Source organism: Rattus rattus, chromosome 7 (assembly GCF_011064425.1).
Source record: "Rattus rattus isolate New Zealand chromosome 7, Rrattus_CSIRO_v1, whole genome shotgun sequence".
Classification (NCBI taxonomy): domain Eukaryota; kingdom Metazoa; phylum Chordata; class Mammalia; order Rodentia; family Muridae; genus Rattus; species Rattus rattus.
The window spans coordinates 50,437,852-50,460,825 of record NC_046160.1 but is presented as its reverse complement, the minus strand read 5'-3'; the positions used below and the strand labels follow the sequence as shown (position 1 = coordinate 50,460,825).

At 36.0% G+C, this 22,974-nt stretch overlaps 1 protein-coding gene across 1 annotated transcript in view; it reads right to left on the bottom strand.

Annotated features, from left to right (window-relative positions):
- Nucleotides 1–607: 607 nt before the first annotated feature.
- Meox2 (mesenchyme homeobox 2) overlaps nucleotides 608–22,974 on the bottom strand; it is a 61,478-nt gene continuing 39,111 nt past the window's right edge. The window contains exons 2-3 of the mRNA XM_032908666.1: nucleotides 12,941–13,113; nucleotides 608–1,975 (exon numbers count right to left, since the gene is read on the bottom strand). Of these exons, the coding sequence (XP_032764557.1) occupies nucleotides 1,751–1,975; nucleotides 12,941–13,113 (398 nt within the window). The 3' untranslated portion in view covers nucleotides 608–1,750. The remainder of the gene's footprint in view (nucleotides 1,976–12,940; nucleotides 13,114–22,974) is intronic.

The following is a 22,974-nucleotide window of genomic DNA, read 5'->3' as shown; positions in this document are numbered from 1 at the left end:
TCTTTTTTCCTTTTGTCAGCAATGTCCTTTAGAATTGGTGGTTCCCTTTCATTTGTTCACTTCGTATTTCACACTAAAGCTAGAGATCATGAATGTGAAACATCTGTTTGCACACGGCTCAATAGTAGGGGACATATCTAGCACGGATGAGTCTCTGGGTTTCACACTAAATACTGAAAGTTAGATAAGTATAAAGTAAAAGTGTTGGACTAATGCATTATCCATCGCTATTGAAATGTATTTCTATTTCATTTACCCAACTATGCTTAGTAGATGCCTGTTCTTACAAACTTAATGCCATAATAAAAACTTCAGAAATGATGAATCTTAATTATTTCATTACTCATATCCACTTAGATTTACACAGAAACAAACAATTCAGATTCTTCTTAAGTATCTACCTTTTTAAAATCTACTAAAATTAATTTGGCATGGTGGATCCAACCTATAATTCCAGCACCTGAAAGGCTGAGACAGGAGATTGCTGGGAAGAGAGTGCCAAGCTGAATTACCTAATGATATCTAGACCAGCCTTGGTTACACATAAAAGAATAAATCTATTAAACTCAATGAAGTCCAGTAAGAAGACAATAATTATTTTAAAGATCATTTATTTAACTTTTTTTTTTACAAAATACAAAGACTTGTACTGCAGGAATACACAGCCTCTGAAAAATAATGTATTTTCGCTGAGTCTACTTGTCAGACATTCAGTTTCTCATCTATTCCCTTGAAGAACTAGCTTTGTTTGGCACTTGGGTTTTGTATCATAAACAATGAGGAAGAAATCTTTTTCCCTGTTAACTGAAGCAGACCCATACACATTAACAGTTTAAAGATACAAGATCAGACATCTGCCACACAAGACTCATTTGGCAAGGTAACTGACTTGCCTATGATCCTAATGTTTTTCGAGCGATAACAGAGGGAGGCTGGAGGGGGGGCTAGGAGTGTTCTCTAATGTATCTGCAGCAGTTGATAGTCAATGCAACAGAAGATTTGTTTTGTCTGTGGTACAAGAATATGTCCTATCAGACTCTACTGCATTTCCTCTACTTGAACACAAGTAAGCACATACTGATTCTCTCTGACTGACAAAAAAATGTATAAAAATACAAGAAGCTGGCTGTATTTGTCCACGGGAAAGCCTATTTTCATCAGCTAATATGAATGCATTTGCTAAAATTAGTGAAGACAGGAAAATGACTTAGGAGTAATATATACAGAATTTCAGTTCATTTTATATCCACTTGGTGATTTCAGGCACTGTGGCTGTTCAAGATAAACTATTTCATGGGTTAACTTGATAGCAGTTTAAGTTTCAGTGCAAGCAAAAGCAAATACCTGCCCAGTGTCACACACATGACCTGGTACAACTGGAATGTTCAAAGCATTTCTATAACATCTTCACTCTGGAGACAACTTGAGTCAAAATGTCTTACCGAGTTTGCTCTTGGTAGCAATTTAATTTTCAGTGCAAGCCAAAGCAAACATTCATCTCCCTCTCTGTCATATATAGGAACAAGTATATTTAGAATACGTTCGCTTTCTCCAATTTCACTGTGGAAGCATCTTCAATAAGAGGCACTTAGTGTAAACCTTCTATCAATCATGAGAAACAGACTTGAGATGCCTGCGTTTAATTATATTAAGCAACACTGCCACAGTCATCTGCCATGTAAACGATGTTTGGGTGAGATTTGCCATCACAATGGTGCTTTCCTGAGAACGGAGCTGGTCTCTGTATGTATCATAAGTGTGCGTGCTCAGAACTGTGGTCACTATCGCGACTGTCGTCATTTGCTAGTGAGTCCCCTGTCTGCTGGAGGGTGGCTGCACCAATTCCTGACAGCTCTGACGGAAGAAGTGTTCCCTTTTTCACATTCACCAGTTCCTTTTCTCGGGCTGCAGCTCCTTGTTGTCCCCCTTTGACCCGCTTCCACTTCATTCTCCTGTTCTGGAACCACACTTTCACCTTCAAAAAATAAAGGGAATAAGTAAGTCAACAAAGGCAATAGAACCTAGTTCCTCAAGTGCCTGCACACAGATAGCACGATGCAGTTATTATAAAAACCATGGAGGATTGCATTGAGCCAGATTGCATGTGCGTAGTAATGGGAAATCCTTAGTATATAAAAAGAATTATCATAAATTCCAACACAGGACACAAAGTTACCAATAGGTGAGGAAGCTTACCCAAAAACATTGGAGTGAATTTTCTCTATCAATCAAAGAAAATTTTATATTTATCTCTGTCAAAGTTTACACGTTCTCTGAAATTCATCTTTACCTTGACCATAGAATAATTTGCAAGTTTATCTACTTATAAATCTGCCTCTCAAAGGGCACTATATGAACGTCCCCTAACTTGGAAAGGCATGCATTATTTCTCAACACACCACTCAGGTCAATGGAAGAAAAATCATAATTCACCTCAGGAGAGGCCCAGAAGCTCCTTGATTTATATAGAATGATGTCCCAATAAAACTCGTGAAGAAGAGTCTCAGGCCCACCGCTGCTAAAGTGGGGACCGTCTGCGGGACCCAGCACAGTTAGCGTCCTGATACTTTCCAGGAAGTCTAACTTTACCGGTCTTCTTTCTGCTCTAACATTTAATAACATCTAACTTAGGAAATATCATTTAACAATTGCCTAAGAATGCAGCCACAGTAAAAATTCCTCAGTATTTACCTTACTACCCCCCTGGGTGAATACCCAGAAACGTCCTGGAAGGACTCAAGAGAACAATGTGACAATCCACCTCAGTACCAAAAGAAAGTTTCTTTCGGTTAGCTTTTTTACTGATTAGGTCATGAATCCACATTGATTAACATATTTCCCAAGACCTAGATTTGCTGGCATTTTTTTTCTAATAATAGGACCACTTACCATGCCCTTTTTGCATTTTTGGAGTCACTGCTAACGGGAAGCATCATCGTGCTTAGGATTGCTTTGTTCTTTTGTTGGATATTTCTCCTTCCTGGTTTGAATTCAACTCTTTACAATTAATTTCTGTATTTTATAGATTTTCTTTTGGAAGCTACTCTGGGCCACTTTTTATAATAGTCTAGCCCCTTCTCAAGGCCACCATTTATACTGAGTTATGTCATCAACAAACTAACTCCTGTATTTCTGACAAATATATTTTTTCATATCTGATAGAAAAAAATACCTGACATTGGAACATTTATCACACTCTCAATTTATACTAACACAGTGCTACAGAGAAATCAAGAGAAGAGTGTTCACCTTTCAAAGATGTTCGGACAGTACACTGTTTCACTGAAGCTAGTGTACTGTTTTCAAATGTTTGCATAATCAATTATTAGATACTTCACAGATCCAGCCTTTCATGTATGTCACTTTAAGTACTAATTGGAATCATGTATTATATTTTACCCATGCACATATTAATCCATTTAACAATACAGAATCAGAAGGACAGCAAAAAAGGTTTTGATTTAATAGTTATCACTAAGACATTCACATATTATTACAATTTACTAACCAAAATATAAGTAATTGCCTGTCAGTAAGTTCAGGGATACAGACAGCTTGACTCTAGATACTATTTATACATTATTTATAATACTTTCTCTATTTTTAATATTACTTTAATTTTAGAGTGAGACTGTCAAAGGTTAAGTGACTTTAGTAAAAGTCATAATACACAAAAGGAAAGAAGAGTGTGTGCTGTAACCTTGGGCCTCATGGGTTCTCTGTGCTGCCTTTTATTCTCTCTCCTGTGGTTCATGCTATATTTCAAACTCTTATTCAAGATATAAAACAGGAATGTGTGTGAAATATGGGAACTCCATTAATATAATTACCACCATTCACCTTCTTGACTTAATTAAGTTTGTAAATACCAGACTACTTTCCTATAGCATAGTTCCTGTAGGTAATTACACTACTACTCTAGATAATCACCTTTGCAAGCTGACATTGTATGTTGCGCCAGTGCAACTGGAATCTGTACTGAGCTTTTCTTCCTCTGTGTGTGTGCATCTCTCTTGTCCTCCCCCTTCCTCTGTGTGTGTGTGTGTGTGTGTGTGTGTGTGTGTGCGACAGAGAGAGAGACAGAGAGACAGAGAGACAAAGAGAGACAGCTAGAGAGAGAGACAGAGAGAGACAGAGATTGGGGATGGAGGAAAATTACTTCTTTCTGTCTCAATTTACATCTATCTAAGAGCATGAAAGCGAGTACTTCAAGATTATTTAGGGCTAAGATCCCTTAAATCTTTCCATTTCTTTTTTAAGGAGAAAATTGTAATGTTCCTGTATTGATGGTATAAAATATATAGTTTAAAATGAAAGGAATGTTGCGAATAGGACATTATTTCCTATGTGTTACATTGTCATTTTATTTTAAGAGAGTGAGAGAGAGAGAGAGGTTCATATTTGAGTTGCTGTGTATTGACCAAGGCCAACTCCTAATGATTTACTGTTGTAACAATAGACAATGCATTTCTCAAACCTCATCAGAAGATCGTGTGCAGTGGATAGTGATTAACACCCAGACCCTCACCATATCATCGTAAAGAAAACCAAAGACTGAAGAATACTCAACCCTAAATGGAGTATATACCATGCACTCCCAAGGCTCATGGTTCATTGCCCAATAGTGGAGAGAAAGCATTTGAGAGACACAAGTTGTGGGTTAACTACAAGGAAACAGTGCCCTCTAACACAGTAGCACACAATGATTTTGACAGCATGTATAAGACTTGTGCAACCATAAGACCAGCTAAATACCAACATGGAAAGTGGAGTTGAGCTACCCATAGCAAGTGATCACTTCTCAGAGAGGGAGACAATTTCCTCTAAGAGTGCAGCTTGTGATAAGCTAAATAGGCCCTGGCAGAAGGCCACATATACAGAAATATTTTGTCTTGAAAGGTGTGTGTGTGTGTGTGTGTGTGTGTGTGTGTGTGTGTGTGTGTGTCTGTGTGTGTGTGTGTGTTTAAAAGGACACAAAGTTGGGTAAATAGAGCCTAAAAAGTGGATCTGGAAAGATAGAAGGACTGAGGATAACTAAAACACATTGTTTAAAATTATTTTAAAACATTTTTTTCTAATTTATAGAAGATATTTTTAAATAATACATTCATCACTGACTGTCATTGGAGCTTTTTTATGTATGAGAGTGTGTTAGATTCATATTTAAGGATTGTCCTTTACTGTTTGCTGTTGTAGCTGTTGCTATTGATAATTTCTAGTGAGAGTTTCATTTACTCAGGAGTAGAGGGAAGGGCACTGGGCCCTATCTGCAGAGTCTACTGGCTGTGTTGCCATACCCCAAAATTACTTGAAAAAAATGTCTTTTTTCTTCTGAAATCTTACTTTTTTTTTTTTTTTGGTGATCTTGTTTTAGGTGATCTTGTTCCTCTTTTTAGTTTCTGTTTGAGACACAAAGAGTAGAATCCTAGCTTCTAAAAATGTTTTTTCAATAATTTTGCACACAAATGAAATCCAAAATCGAATAATTTAATCAGAATATCCGAGGTTTATGAACTTATATTATTTTATCAGTACCTTGAGTAAATTGTATTTTTATTCTGCTACATATTCTGGAAAGTGCTACGCAAATGAGAGCTTTTCACATTTTCTTCTCTTCAAGCTAACATAATATATGACCTAACAATTCAAATAAAAATTCAATCCCTTACCCTAAGAAAGGGAGTAATGAGAAGAATGTTAGTTAAAATAATATGAACCAAATCTTATATTCTCTTTGTAAGTTCTTAAGAAAAAGAAGGAAAACAGTTAAACTTTTCAGAACAATAACAACAACAACAAAAACTACTGCAGAGTGTAGTTGGCAGTGGTCATAGCTAATATAAGTACTTAATCATAGTCTTTACTTTTTGAGTTATTTTATCACATTTCTTTGTTATCTCATACTTGAGAAAAAATAATATTTAAATTACCTGGATAATCAAACAAAAATTTGTATGACCATCCTTGACCAATATCATAAAAGAAAACAACCAAAAATACTTTATGATTGTTTCAGAAATCATTTCTATTGTTTGATTTTTGTTGTTTTTTCTTTTATTTTGAGACAAGGTCTCACTCTGCATTGAGGCTGTCCTTTAATATACTATGGAACTCAGACTAGCTGCAAACTCTTAATCCTATTCCACTAGTCATCCAATTACTGGGATGTCAGTCATGTACCACCAAGTCCAAATTTCAAAATCATAACTTTTTTTTTATCTTATGTGAATATATTGTCCATATGAAGCTCTGTCTTAGAATATTCTGCATCATTGATGAAATACTGACTCCCAGCTGTTTACTTGGTTTGTTAACTTATCTTCATGACAACTCTGTATGCACAATTGTCCCCTTGGTCCACAGTATGCCACAAGGAAGCAAAATTAAATATGAATTTGCAGTTAACTTCCAAGGTACCTACAGGCATGCTGATGGCTGAAATGTCAATATATCATGATTCATGTTTATATAGTACTACAAATGTCTGTCTTTTGAAGAGAAAAACAGGCAAAATACTAAGTATGTGCATCAAAACTGAAAATTTCAGTGCCCTCTCCAGATGTCTTCTAATAGCATTTGTGGAGTTAATATTCTATTTTCCTTATTATCTGGACAACTCAAATGGCATATTTATTATCTAACAGAGATTAAAGCACATCTTTATTAAGAGAAGCTATTCAAAGAATATTTCAGAAATTCAATTTTAAACTTAATAGTGCAATTCCTAGTGATTGAATTTGGCCAAGATAGTTAATTGGATGCACACAGAATCAAAAGGCTCTGAGGAGGCACCAACCAGTTGGTCAGTGGTGCCATCAGCACCTAAACTAGACAATTGGAACCACAAAAAAATTAAATTAAAAAGAAAGACAAAGAAAAGGATTTATCTTTCTGCATTTTGTTGGGACGAAGTTAACCTAGTTAAAAGAGTGTGCCTTGCCCATCTTGCATTAGTAACTGTCTGTGCTCTGTGCTGTTGCTGGTTAGGGTGCAAAAATGTGGGAAGAGGGTTTAAATGGGTGTAAGGCTGAAGCCTAGAGTCCTGCTCCCCAGATACTTTGGCACAGAGCTTATGAACTTCTGACTCTGTAATTTTTATTCTGAATCCTGTATTTTCTCTGTTCATATCTTATGATTCATTCATACTAATGTATCAGAGAAGTTTACTCTCTCATATTTTTGAACAAAGTAAATTTAGCTCTTTTTGTCCACTGTCAAGCCACATAATGAGTGAGAAACAAATTTCCAGAGAAGCAAGAAACAGAACGCCTTCTCAGTAACTCGTGAACACAATTGCATCATACACACACACACACATACACACACACACACACACACACACACACACAAAAACACACACTGCAAAACCCTAGTACGTATACTAAATATGATAAAAGCTACCGCTAATCATCATCTGTGTAAAACCTAAATCTAAAATGAAGGAAGGTAAAGAAAATATACTATTGACGACTTACTAGGCTCAACCTAACTAAATTAATACTTTGGTTAATTTATGTGGACCTTCCTTATCCTGAAGAATTAAAAGATGTGCTTCTTAATTTGTAAATAAAAATCCCCTTTAAAGTACCACACTTACCACGGTTACTCCACTCCATCCACGGTCACTTTCCTCATTTAGTAGTTCTCAACCTTCCTGCCGCTGCCACCCTTTAACACTTCCTTCATGTTGTGGTGACTCCCAACCACAAAATTATTTTTGTTGCTGCCTCATAACTGGTAATTGTCTACTTTTATGAATTGTAATGTAAATATCTGTGTTTCTGATGGTCTTAGGTGATCCCTCTGAAATGATCATTCAATTCTCAGTCTAGTCATAACCCACAGGCTGAGAACCACTGCTCTAGTTGAGATCAATTCATGTCTGGCCTTTTAAAATAACTGATATACATAAAAAAGAACTAAAAATTGTATGTATGATACAAAAGATAATAATTATATTAATAAAAATGTATCGGTATTTTGGAAATACCCATCATTATGCTATTAATGATTTATGAGTAACAAAGAAAATCGAATGTTCCTCACTTCCACTATTGGAACCTAATTCAAGTAGGTGGCATTTTCTCATATCTCAGCAGAGAGGCCATGAATTCAATGTGTTGACTTGAACAATTCCAGCTCCTTTACAAGACTGCAATATTGAACCTCTGTTCGCTCTGCGAAGTGGAAATATCTCTACTCCTGCATTTGATTCCCTATACTCTATAAAAAGTCTCATTTCCAGTACTTTAGTTCACCCCTACTGATGCTGTCTCCCTTCTTTCCTCTAAAAGATAGTAAAAGTCTGACGGGAAGTTTATCTGGATAGAGACCAAAACCAAGAACAATAATTTATAGCTTCAAATACTTTTGATATGGGGAATCTTTATGTTGGATCTGTAAAAAGTCCCAAACAGCCCTGCTACTGTTGATCTGGAAGAAGACAGGAGGTTATGTTAGGAACTGCTAGCTCTAAGTTAGAACCGGTAGGATTACTAAACGTATCACTGCCCTACAAAGCAACATTATGAAAGAGAAGTACAACTTTGTGCTAAGGTCTCCATTCTTATATCATATAAAATAATTTTATCTAAGAGCTATTTGTCAAATAAAATCACATTGGAAAGTAGGCCTGCTTGTTCTTGCTGAAAATAATTGAAAGATAATTGCAAAATCTATACTCCGTGGGACTATAGAGTTCCATGATATTTAATTATGGAAGACAAGTGTGTGTGTGTGTGTGTGTGTGTGTGTGTGTGTGTGTGTGTGTGTGTGTAAATATGAAACTCTGTTAGGAACTGCTTCTCAGGTAGGAACTATGAAATTAACTTACTGAGAGATGTTTTAGCATTTAAAATATCTCACATTTTTCTAAGAGAAAATCCTTATAAAACATCCATGTATCTGTTTATAACATGTGGCACAAATAAGAATCAATGACATAACTATAGCAAAAGTATCTTTAATACTCTATCTACCTCACAAGGACACATTTTATAGGCAATCACAGAAAAAATGAATCTTAAAGCACGGTTTACCTGATTGCATAGTAGGTTTTAGAAAATCAATAACTATTTTTCCAAATAATTCTATGAGTCTAAATATTACAGTTTTCTCTCCACCTATTATAGTGAGTTATTTATCTGTATTTAAGTAATGAAAGCTTCTATCAAAATCAAGAAAATATTTACATTTAATAAAGGCTATTAAAATTAGGATAAATATTAAACAATGTATGATTAGATATGTTTTTAACGTGCATACCTTAGCTACTTTTCTCAATTTTATTTTAAAATAAAATACATAAAACTAATTCTTGTAAAAGGCAGGAAGGCACAATTAAAACGAAGGTCTGTGAGAATATGTAGGTCAAGATGTGAATTGCACAGTCAATTCATTTTGCTGAAACTCAGCACTATCGATGCAACAGGGTATTTATATTGTAGCCTGAACAGTTGCTCTCCCCGAGTCATATGTAGAAATCCTCAATATGCTCAATACGATGACATTAGAAGTAGGGTCTTTGAAATATTAATCCATAAAGGTAATTACTTCTCATATGAATAACGTCCCATTACTCAGATTAACATTAGTGGTAACTTCAGAGAGCTACCTTCAGCCATATAGAGTCAGAGTGAGAAGAAGCCTGCCCCACCCTCACCCCCTGCGTTACTTTGATCCTGAACTTCTAATTTTCTGAAATGGTAAGAAATAAATTTAGGTGGTTTGAGTAATCTGGTCTATCTTATTTTGCTGTGCATGTACAAATAAACTGAGAAACGTTTCATCCAATGTTAAGTAACATGACTTAGTAGGCCACCACTATGAATGGTATCTTATGAGTCTATGGCTATGACATTAAAAAACCCAAGGTCCAAAATTAAACATCAAAAATATTTCACTGGGAATGACTCCCTAACATTTTAGAAAAAAAAAATGCCTTTAGGTCTGCAAGAATAGGAAGGTGATTATTGAAACTCGGTGGTGCTTTATTCTGATGAATTCAGCATAACAAATCCATCACATGAAGCAAAACTACATTTCTAAAATTTAGTAATTTCACACAGTAGCTAAACATAACTGTATAGGAATAAGGTCTTTATATCCGGTACAACTTGAAACGCTCTCCTCCAAGTCCACAGTTAAATTCGCCAACCTTTGCCACTGTTAACATGTGTTCACCTTTCCCATCCTGTGGGCGACAGCAGTGACTCTAACTTTTTTTGACAGGATTTTCTTTCTAGCACCCAGCTCAACAAATATTTGTTTTACCAATGGATTGATCCAACACGCTACGAATAGGAAGCCCCTAACACGTAGCTGTCTTGTTCAGTGTCTGCTGAAATTCCTTTGGTTTCCACCATGGTGGATAAGAAGAGAGAGAAACATGCCTCCTTCCAATTGTGCCCCAAATAGATTCTACTAATGTATGAAAACCAACTTTTTAGTGCTCAAACCTAAGTATTCTTTAACTTTTTTTTTCATTCGAAATTTCGCATTTTCTGAAAACGTTTCTCTAGAATTAGTATTAAGAATTCAAATTCTCATGAGCATATCATCTTTTCAGTTAACTCACAACTGCCGGAAGAGATGGGCAGAATAGGAAACAAAATGCACAATCACAAGTTTTTAATTATTTGAGAACTTGAGTATTTCTCCAGGACTTTTTGTCTGTTTACTTATTTATTTTTATTTTCTGGTTTTCTTGTAAGACCATTGCCAACATACCCCAGAATGACTTCTAAAGAGTCTTTTCTGTAAGCTTGATTGGAAGGATGGCTTTGAATAGGAGACACTGGTAAATATGGGATAAACAGAAGCTTAAGGAACCCTTACAGGGTGAAGTTTCTTCTCATTGTTTTCCTGGGAGCATTTGTGCCACTCTGAAGAACCCTGGGTTAGCTGATTAGAAGAACAACTGTCTCAGAATAGCTTCAGGCAGTATTTAGCACTGGATCAAAGACTGCAGTTCTGGGATGGGTATAAGGAATGCTGGGAAAACCATTCAAAAACCTAAATACACAAACTTGTAAATAAACTTGGGGCTGTTTGTGAATTTGCATTAATATTTGAGATAGTTTATTACACTGAAAAAGCAAGCCGACTTGAAATTAAAGCGATATTGGAAAAGTATGATTTAAAATAGGATACCTACATAGTTGTTGCATATAACTCAATACATCAAGTCAGTTAGGAAAAAAGAACAATTATTGAAAATGCCTTCCACATTTCTGTTAGTTTACAGAGCCTCTTTTAAAATTAGTTTGCTCTTAGGCAAGTATGGTTTTCTCTGACCAGATGGTAAAAGATGATAGGCCATCACTATGAATAAGCAGAGAGTTTTGCTTTTGCTCTTGGCGAGAGCTCAGTACTATATCCATCATTGTGTAGACGGGATGTCAACCCGAGTTTCCAATTTTTTAAAACATGGGGGTCTTTCCTGGAATCCATGGTTTCTACACAAACTAATGTGTAATTTTGCCCCTTCTTTAATTTTCTGTTCCCAGATGAACACATAAAAGGAAATCAGCTCCCTGAGGATATAGATTTGGATTCTGCTTCTTGAAGTGCCAAATGCTACACTCACAGAGGAAACTTTGTGTGCGCTTCAGGCAAAGAAACTGTCGTACTCCAGAGCTCAGGACCCAGCCATAATATTTAATAAAATATGAACTGCCAATAAATAAAACCACATGAAAGTTTCCCTTTGTATATTTTCTCTAACCACAAATAACCCACAGAAGCTGAAATGTAAAAATTAGCAGAAAGGAAGAATATGATTTAAGAAATTAGATAAAATTACTTGCTATCGTAAGGCATGCAGTCATTTGTCCACACCCTGTTGGTATTTTCCTGGACCCAGTGGGACCTCTGGAGGAGGAATGTACAGTGAGAGAGGAAGTAAAACTCTTGCCCTAATAGCGCCTGGTATCATTTCACTGTTCCTGAAGATGTTTGCATTCGCCTTTCGGGGATGTTACTCTAACTAGCCAGGCTGTTAACCATCTGCAGGCTGCATTCTCCCAGGGTAAACATGCATTTATACAGGGGCTACTCTCTGAGGGCTCACAGAGCAAGTTATTTTCCATCCAAATAAAATCCAGTAAAGGCATCTATCTATAAAGCAATTTATCTCATTTTGCTCTTGTTAATTGAACACATGGATCATTACTGCTCAAGGTATTCTTTGAGTCGATAGCAGACTATTGAATTCCTAGAAAAAGAGCATCTTTTTAAAGTGTTTTGATTAATAGAGAGTATTTTCTAATGATCTATGTATTTTTGCTGCCAACCACTACCCTGCCTTTTGAGCATATGGTACAACCCTGACTATTTCAAAATGAATGAGAGTAAATGGAGAGGTAGGAGTCATTTCCAGATGAACACATTTCAAAGTCAGGGACCTGCCAATCCTTTATCACCTCCTGTGGTTAGCAACAGCACCGCGTGCCGAGAATCCAAGGACAGAGAGCTCTGGATTTGTAAAACTCGTGTAGAAAATAAACCATCAAGAGTTGTTTGGGTACTTTTTTATGCTATTTAGTTTTAAAGGTTAATGTTCTATTGCAACAGGACATGGCCTATCCTGACCTGTACAGACAACCAACCTTTTATGACACCAAATGAGGAGCGCTTAAATATAAACACAGGAAGTAGTTCACCATTTGCCCACATTATTTAAAACAAACTGTGTTTTTAAAGTAAACAGAGTAATATCAACATCAGAGAGCATTCCTTTTTAAAACTAAGCAAATGCACCTTTCATTCAAATATCTTTTTAAATTGTTTCTTCATTTAGCTGAACAAAGGTTTAATCATTGAATAATAAAGACTTCCAATCGTTATTAGTAAATCATAAATCTGGATAATTCAAACGGTAAAAGAAAATGGCTGAGCTATAGTGAAATAAAAATCCATGCAACGAAGACACCCACTTTACCTGTCTTTCAGTGAGGTCTAAGTTCACCGCTATCTCATATCTTCTCAGTCTGGTCAGATAGTTATGATGGGCGAACTCTGCCTCGAGTTCTCTGATTTGCTCTTTGGTGAAAGCTGTTCTTTCCTTCCTAGGTTTGCTGTTCACTTCTGACTTGTAATTTCCTTCCTGGGAATCTGGGGGGAAAATGCAAGAAGTGTTAACACAGTCGTGCAAACGTCTGGAAACATACTATTTACAGTTACTGAATAACTACTTCTCCAAGTGCTTTGCCAGACATGACCAACAGTGAACAAAGCCAGTAAAACAGATCTCTCTCTCTCTCTCTCTCACACACACACACACACACACACAGAGACACACATCTCTGACAGAGTGAGATAGGTCTCTTCTTTCTCCCTATCTCTTTTCATTCAAATATCATACATTAAATTTTGTCATTTTGTTGAACAAAAGTTTAATCATCAAATAGCAGACACTTCTAATTGATATTTACAAATTATATATATATATATATATATATATATATATGCACTTTCTGGTAACTCATTACATAATTGGAAAAGTTCTTCAAACATTTATAAAATATGAACATAATTTGAAATTCTAAAATGGTACTGTGATAATATAATAAACCAAATCATCATCAGAAAACCATTGCAGAAATAAAATGGAAACCCACTAGAGAGGAAATTTTAAGGTAAATAATTCTGGGTTGACCCTTGCTCAAATCTAAGTTGACCAGATGTGTTTTTATCAGATCAGCAGCCATAGCAATGGGCTCTCACCAACATCTTGGCCCGTTGGGTACTCCCTTTACTGTAATAGGTCATTTAGTAGCTTTCCCTGGCTGGTCGTTACTTCTGACCACTTCTTCAAGTTGTCGCTTACTTTCCGTATTGGCTGGGATTCCCATCTAAGCTGGTCAAGGAGGAGTTTTCAATCCAGGTCAAAGAATGTTTTGTGACACATTACTCTTTAGGATGCCACTGGAAGTAAATGAACTTATAACAGTTGGCAGTTCATTGGTAGGCATATGGACATGATGTTAACATACCTGGCTCCAAGTAGAAACTAGAGTTCACCAAACACTTGTTTTTAACCCACATATTTTGTCAGTAGCCACACTGTTGTAGCTTTGAGCTCTTCTGGAATAATCTAAATAAAATTTCCAAGTAACCAACTTTTCACCCTATGGGCTATTCTGGCAGGCCACAAAGTCACATCATGGAATGTTTAGCTTTGAAGTCCCTCCTAAACTATTCAAGCTCACAAAAATCAAAAGAGCTTTGCCAGCTTGCAGCTACCCTCATTGAGATATTGGCTGGTGATTATTTATATGGATACAATGGTCTTTTCCGTTCAGATAAGCAACTCTGGAAACTGACGACAAAGCAGCAATTTTTTCTCACGAGGAGTTCAATTTGAGTGACTCACAGTTCACACATTCCCATGTGTAAGCATGAATGAACAAGCCCACATTGAGAAAAGCCTATTAACTTGTATTTATTTTTCTTTCTCTGACATTGATCTCCTTTTGCTTTTGAGATATTCCAGAGTACTTCATAAATACATCACATAGACACAAAACATGCGATGGGTTTATGCGTACGGCCATTATGACTAGAAATATATAACAGTAGGTTTATATAGCTAGTGACTGGATTTAAGCAAAAATCTGGCTATAATTCAGTCTTCCAATCCACAAACAATTTATGGAATGACTGAATCCCAAAGCAAATTGAAAAGGAAGAGAAGTCTGACAAGCCAATGGAAGTGAGTTATGAATATTTACATCTTTAGTAATTGCAGAAACCATCGTTGAATTGAAGTTAACACGAAGAACAGCTATTTGTTTCTTAGAAAAGAAAGACAATTGAGTTAAGTAGCATCACTGCCCCTCTATATACTGAATACTTTCATGGGTACCTATGATTCTGCAGGACTGTTAACTCACAGTGCCCGTAATCCTCCATTAAAACAAACAAACAAACAAGCATGCTTTCTTTTGTACCGTGTTTCCCATAATCTTGAATTCAAATTATTTCTTTATGCTTCTCAGTTATTATTTGCTGATCCAAAGCCCCACACCATTATCTCCCTACTGCCTATTCTTTGCTGGAGTGACGGGTAGGAAGTTTGTCAGATTTTACATCAGCCTCCATATGTTTCACAGCTGTTTCAACTAAGGCAAAGCTCTATGTTCTCCAGTCTCCCACATCCTCTGCCAAATGGTAGGTGTGGAGGGGGCCGGGGGAATCTGGAAAGTACCTTTTTTCTCTGTCACCATGAACACAACCTCCGCATTCCATAACAGTTTTCCTTTCAGGTACTTTCATGCAATGGTGGGCACACCTTAGCATTCTTGCTACATTGAAGATACATTGACTTATGTCTTCGGGCCCAGGTTCTTAACATTTGGCTACTGAGTCTATGCTAATTGGAGAAGTCTGTTCTACTTCTCTGAGGGATTGACTCTACCTTCAAAGGATCATTTCTGTCTAGTGTTTAGAACTATTCTACATGTGACATTTTCCACCTAATATAAAAATTAGTGCAAAGGTCATAATTTTTTAAGACAGGTAATATAAAAGATCAATAGGTTCATGCATGATACAAAATGGTAATGTAAGAAAAGAAATAAAAACATAATGAATATATAACGTGTAATTCTAACAATGTCTATAAAATTTTACAATGAAAGAACTTGAGTTTAGAGTGACAAAGTATTCTGACTTTCAGAAATATTTCAACATCGATTTATCTATTCTCATACCCAAAAGAAATAGTGAATTAAGGCAAATTTGAATGTTTCTAGGGATGTGAAAGCCAGAGGCAGAGAGAAATTCCAAAAGAAACATTACAAGCTTGTTCCTAAACTAATACAAATTTGATAAGTGAATTAGATTTAAAAACAAGCAATTCACAATTTGCATTTTTTAAAACCTAACCATGCCCTTGCACATTAGATATTGCTTCTTCCCTGGAGCACACAACGACCTTGCCTTGGCCTCATTGCATCCCAATAGTAAACCAGAAATATTATAGCACAGTGCTTCTTGTTCCTTCCTGTCTCTTTTGTAATTTTAAGATGGTTACAGTTAAAGGAATTTTGGACAATATGAATAAAGTAACTATTCCATAATTCCATTTACATCCCTGAGTTATTGTAAATCTGAATATTTGTGTTATTTCCTTTGTTGCCCATGCTTTGTAAAGTTCCTTGACTTTAAACAATGAAGTGAGCATTTTCATTTTGATCGTATGTAGTGACTTCTGATTGAAGGAAAGCAACTCGATGGCCCTTTTTCTATGACATAAACATAAAGTAAAATCCACAAGGAATTAGATATATTGATAAAAATTTCTATTAACAGTGCTGTAATCCCAAATATATTAAGTGCAAAATATTTCAGTAAAACAGCAAAAAATATCAAAAGTATCAAAATAATATATAATCATTTTATTAAAATTTGACATAGATTTAATATCTGATTATTCTCATTACAAGTTTTAAATTGCTTAATTCAAAATTCACATTAGTATATATTTTCTGGGTAAGATGTTTTGCAATTATGTTGTTAAAAATTCCCCAGATGTCAGGACACACATCTATAATTCCAGAACTTCTGAAGAGGATAAGGCCACAGGTTTGACAAAAGCTGGAGGCTATCAGGGCTCAATAATGAGACTATAATTAAAAATAAATAACAAAGAAACAACAAAAATATCAACTCTAGTTACAAGCCAAAGATTATGGTAATCCCAGGATTCAGGAATTAAGACAGGAGAATGAAATAGCAGAAGAAGAAGAAGAAGAGGAGGAAGAAGAAGAAGAAGAAGAAGAAGAAGGAGGAGGAGGAGGAGGAGGAGGAGGAGGAGGAGGAGGAGGAGGAGGAGGAGGAGGAGGAGGAGAGGAGGAAAGAAGCTAATAGGAAAGAAGAGATGAGAAGGAGAGAAAAAAAAAGAAAGGTAGGAAAACATGGTAATAGATACCCACAATTAAATTCATACCAGAAGAGATACAACTACAAATATCCATCTATACATGTGTACAACATGCATGATTGACTTGTACTAAAGGAAAAGACTCTCAGTGGGCCACACAATCCCTCATGAAGTTGTTTCGGATATAGAAGAGTCTATTCCATTTTCCCTCATCATATTAATTTAAAGTGACATCACTTGTGAACATTCTCAAGCCCTGCCTTTCTTTTTTCAAATATTAAATATTCTACTACATTTAGGGATGCTTTGTTTCATCCTCTTGAATGTAAATTTGATGCCAACCATTGTCTACCATAATCAGACATTGAAGTAAATCCAGCTAATGCTCCCCTTGGTTCATTTTACTGAGAGAAGAAATATTGACAGATTCAAAGAGCATTCAGTACTCTGCCCATGAACCCTATTCACCTCCTATCCTGCTTTGTGTCAGCCAGTGGGTGGAGTCATGTGGTACTGCTGCATCTTCAGAGAGACTGGGACAGTAGAAGCTATTTTCACAAGTTAAGGACTGTAAATTACTTAGCGCTGGCTAGAATATCCTCACACTTCTTCTTTGTAGCTCTGAATAGACCATAAGAAACTTAGCTTTTTTTTTGACATAAGACAACAAACATGAATTTGCAGTGCCATTCTGGAAAAGTTTGTACTAATTCTTTTAGTAACTTGGTAAATCCCGTGTGTGCGAGGGACACAGACCAGAGTTGCTTTCATAACTTAATCGTTAGATGTCTCTGTGCAGCTTTCTCATTTAATGATTGCGAGTCCTCGTTTTGTCTAGTCTTCATCGCATATTTACTATATTCTTACAATACTAACAACATTGAAAAAATTCTTTGTGTCTGCTTTGGATTTATATGGATTTTCCTGATGTGCCTTTGTTTCTGGTACTCTAGACTGGATTCCAAAACTGCTGGACTTTCTCCTGATGCTTTACTTGTGGAGAATTGCTGTGATTAGTTTACCTGAACTCCAGCTTCAAAGCAAGAAGGCATTGCTCAATGCTTCTGTGTATTGTCTATCAAAGCTCTTGTATACAACTCATGGAATCAGTTGGAATAGTAATGGATAGTGGTGTATGCTTTGTATCTGCAATGATGTCTTTAGGTATCCTCAGATATAAGAGTGCCAAACATGTTAACAGTATAAAGTACAAACCTAAAAGAATGAGGAGTAATTATGATCAAAAGACATCATATGCCTCTGATGATGTCACAATGAAATACATATGTCAAAAATAAGAGACAAGAAATTTGTAGGTAAACGGTTAGATGTTATACCAAATGAAGGAGTATTTTTCACAAAACAAGCATTTTTTTAAACCTTAGTGCCATTGATATTCTGAGATAGATCATTAATGTCAGATCAAATTCAACTGAAACAAACACTTTCAAAATAAAGGTCTCAGTGACAGGCTTCCTCGGGCACTGTAGAATATTTAAGATCTAACAATTGCTCACTGCCCTCAAAGAACCTCTCCCCACATAGTCCGGCCCGGCAAATCATGGGATTTTCAATACATTATGAACTTTATGTAAACAAAAAATATGAATGTACTATGTTATAAATAGTGTATAAGACATACCTATGCAAAATATTGTTTATTGTTGAAGATTCTTTTAATTGGCTACACCTAGAAACTGCTAATGGTGACTTCTAAAAGATTTCTAGGTATTGCAAATGGACACTAAGAAGAAAAAAAAATCACTGAATATCAGAGTGGAAATTCTATGCCAGTTACCTGGGTTCTTCCTTTAGTAGTAAGACAGTGTCAGTGGATTTCACTAGGAATCATTAAATTTTCACCCTATATAAGGGCACATGATAAATCATAACATGATAACCATAAATCAACTATTAGAGAAATATGTATTTTCGGTTAACAAATACTGATTTAACAAATAAACATTAATTTGATACAGGGTTGATGAATTAATTTTTATGCTTTCTGGGTTTACAAATGAGAAAATTTTCTCTTCGTATATGGTATCATTTGTGGTTTTGTGGTTTTGAGGCATTTCTCTGTATAAAAACATGTGTGTCTTGTGATTTTCTCTGGCTTTATTTTTTTATGTTTGTTTTGTTTTATACTAGTTGTTTTGTCTTATTTTTATCTTAATTAATTTTACTATTATTATTAGCTTAGATAACTGTATTCTTAGAGAGGAGAAAGGGGTATAAAGTTAAAGTGGTGAGGAAATGGAGAGGTTCTGGGAGGGAAAACCACATTTTCTAATATAGTGTATGAAAAAATACCTCTTTTGAATTCAAAAGGGAAAATGGGCCCCAATGAGCTGAAGGGCTCATGAGACAGCTCTACCGTCACGCAGTATTTTTACGTCTCTGGTATCATCTTGTTTTAACACGAACACAAATTCTTTCCTAAATATGGTTTACCATTTCAGATTAAAACAGATTGGATAAGCCACCATTAAAATATGACACTAAATATAGCAAAATGTTCACATAGATACTTGTTCAGCCAAGATGCTAAAGTCATAGACTTTAAAGTTTAAGCCTAGTCTCTGCTGCGTATGGGCTATTTATTTTTTTATTTACATTTCAAATGTTAGCCCCCTTTCTGGTTTCCCGTCCATAAACCCCCTATCCAACCCCTCCCCCTTCTTCTATGAGTGTGTTCCTCACCCAACCACCCACCCCTTCCCACCTTCCAGCCCTGACATTCCCATACACTGGGGTGGGGGTGAGGGGTTCTGACCTTAGTAGGACCAAGGGCTTCTCCTCCTACTGGTGCCCATCAAGGCCATCCTCTGCTACATATGAAGCTGGAGTCATGGATCTGTCCATGTGTAATTTTTGGATGATGGTTTAGTCCCTGGGAGCTCTGGTTGGTTGGTATTGCTGTTCTTGTGGGGTTGAAAACCCCTTCAGTTCCTCCAATGGAGATCCCGTTCTCAGTTCAACGGTTGGCTGTGAGCATACACCTCTGTATTTCTCAGGCTCTGGCAGAGCCTCTCAGAAGACAGCTGTATCAGGCTCCTGTCAGCATGCACCTCTTGTCAGCATGCACTTCTTGGCATCAGCAATGTTGTCTCAGTTTGGTGGCTGTATGCGTATGGACTGAATCTGCAGTTGGGGCAGCCTCTAAATGGCCATTCCTTCAGTCTCTGCTCCAAACTTTGTCTCCATATCTCCTCCTATGAATATTTTTGCTCCCCCTTTTATTTTTTAATAATGGATACATTATTAGCTTCTTAAGCTCAAATGTAGAACTTAAGTTAGTTTGTGAGTCTTTTAGAACAGTGCCTGCATGTTGGAAGCATTTAGTAGCCATGGATAGAGGATAGCTATGATTAGCGAAGAACTAATGCTGAATTGAAGCTTCAGTCATTGAAAACTACGCATTTGATAGAATGAGAAAGTAGAAAAGTAGTTTTAAGGTAAGAAAATAATTTTAAACTAAAAGCCAACCAAAACATCATGATAGTCCAGTAATCATGCAAAGATAAATAGTATTTACTTTAGTTTGCAAAATAGATAAGTCACAACAGGATCCCTGTGTTTTTCCTGCCTGTCTGCAAGTGAATCTGAGGGGCGAGCTAGGATTCTCCAGGGAAACCAGTGAGGTGACACTTTACAAGACCCAGTGGGATCAGGACACGAATTTTTGTTTCCTCTGAATATTTTACAAGAAACTTGATAATCCTTCTCCAAATCTGTTAGATACAATAAACCAGAGATGGTGTGTGTGCATATGCGTGTGTGAGTGCATATTTCTTTTTTTTAAATATTCCAGCTAAAAGTGCATAGATTTGGCAAAACATTAAGGCATACAAAATGTTTGTGTAAAACACTTAAAAACTAAAGCAGAAATGGTTATTAACACAACATTTTTTTCCTTCCATCTTTATTAAATTGGGAATTTTTTATTTACATTTCAAATGTTATTCCCTTTCCTGGTTTCCGGGCCAACATCCCCTAATCCCCCCCCCTTCCTTATGGGTGTTCCCCTCCCCATCCTCCCCCATTACCGCCCCCCCCAACAATCACGTTCACTGGGGGTTCAGTCTTAGCAGGACCCAGGGCTTCCCTTCAACTGGTGCTCTTACTAGGCTATTCATTGCTACCTATGAGGTTGGAGCCCAGGGTCAGTCCATGTATAGTCTTTGGGTAGTGGCTTAGTCCCTGAAAACTCTGGTTTAACACAACATTTTTAAGTCCACTCTACACATGCACTTTTTCTTAAAACACTATTTGTGCACAATTTTATTCACAAGTATGAACTGAAAAATAAATCATTTAGCTATCTTAGACACTAAAATAATCATATTGAAAAATTTCTATCTATAGAATTATATATTTATTTTGCTTTAGAGTCCTAGTACCAAAGTCAAATTATATAAAATAATTAATTATACATAAAAGTAACACAGTTAATATTACTTTTAATTATAAACAGCCTGAGGGTTTAGCTTTTGCAGCCAACGTTAACTTTGACTGCTGCTGCTAGCATGGAATCCTCCATGATCAGTTTCTCCAGCACAGCTCTGCTGCACAAAGGGAACCAGCCTTTGGGAGCCTCGGCTGCACCATATTCAACTACCGACACTGTATGTGAAAGGACTCTCGCAACTATTTACATTAACAAATAGGACGAACAGAAGTCTGTTAGCATTGACTAAGTATATTTGCTTTCTAAAAGTTAGTTTTATGTGAGCCTAGACTTTCTTTAATAGCTGAACTATCCCTGCAAGATGGAAGCATACGTTCAAGCCAGACTCTTTATCTCTATCTATCTATCTATCTATCTATCTATCTATCTATCTATCTATCTATATATATATATCACTATTTGTCATTTTGTTTCATTTTGCTTTTCTTTGTCAGGGCTTATTATTTTATTTTATTTTTATTTTTCGTCAAATCAATTTTTTAGTCCTATTGGTTTTTTGCTTGTATGTTTTGATGTTTCTTTATGATAAGATTACTTGTTTTTTTATTTTTGTTTTATTTTCATTTTTGATGCTTGTTGGTTTGGGTTCTTTGTGTGTGTGTGTGTGTGTGTGTGTTAGAGAGAGAGAGAGAGAGAGATGGAGAGAGAGACAGAGACAGAGAGACAGAGAGACAGAGAGACAGATAAAATAGAGAGGGAGAGAAAAAGAAAGACAGAGTCAAAAAGGGTGGGGAGGGTTGTGGACAAGTTATGAGAAGAGTTATAGGAGAGAAAATATCAAAATACATTATTGAATAAAGGTTAACAAAAATAAAACCAGAAGCTATGGGTATAATTCAAAGCCAAAATTTTGTACATTTTTAAGTGACCAGGTTTGACTCAAACACTTATATATAAACCTGGATTTGTTTAGAATTTATTCAGTTATGCTTAAAATATTGCAGAATTTGAAAAGTAAATTTAAAAAATTTAAAAACATAGAGCCAAGAAATACAATTAGATAGGTATTTTATAATGTTCTGTCTCTCTCTCTCTCTCTCTCTCTCTCTCTCTCTCTCTCTCTCTCTCTGTGTGTGTGTGTGTGTGTGTGTGTGTGTGTGTGTGTGTGTACTTTTTTGATACAATGTCTCACTATGTAATGCATGTTGGTCTTGACATTGTTTTATAGCTTATAATTGCCTTGAAGTCTCTATTCTTCTGCCTCAGTATCCTTAGTGCTGGGATTGCAAGCTTGTTTAACCCACACACAATTTATGCAAATGCTATTCTTAGTGTCAACACCACTATCTCCTTCCACAGTATATACCAACAGCTGGAAAAACTGCAATGGCATTTGCTTAAAAAAACTTAAATGTAAAAATCTAATAGAAACATTATTGAACACTACTTTTTACCATAGCTTACCCCAGAAGCAAGTATGTGAGTATAGCAAAGCAAAACACTTTCAATAGTCTTACAAAGGATTGATGGAGAAAAATAAAGCTTTCTTTAATTTGGCAGGCATGTATATTTATAATACATATTATATATGTGTGTGTATATGTATGAGTGTCTATATATATGTTCATGTATACACGTGTTATCCTAGAATAGAGATATTGAAATCTTATAGATTAAT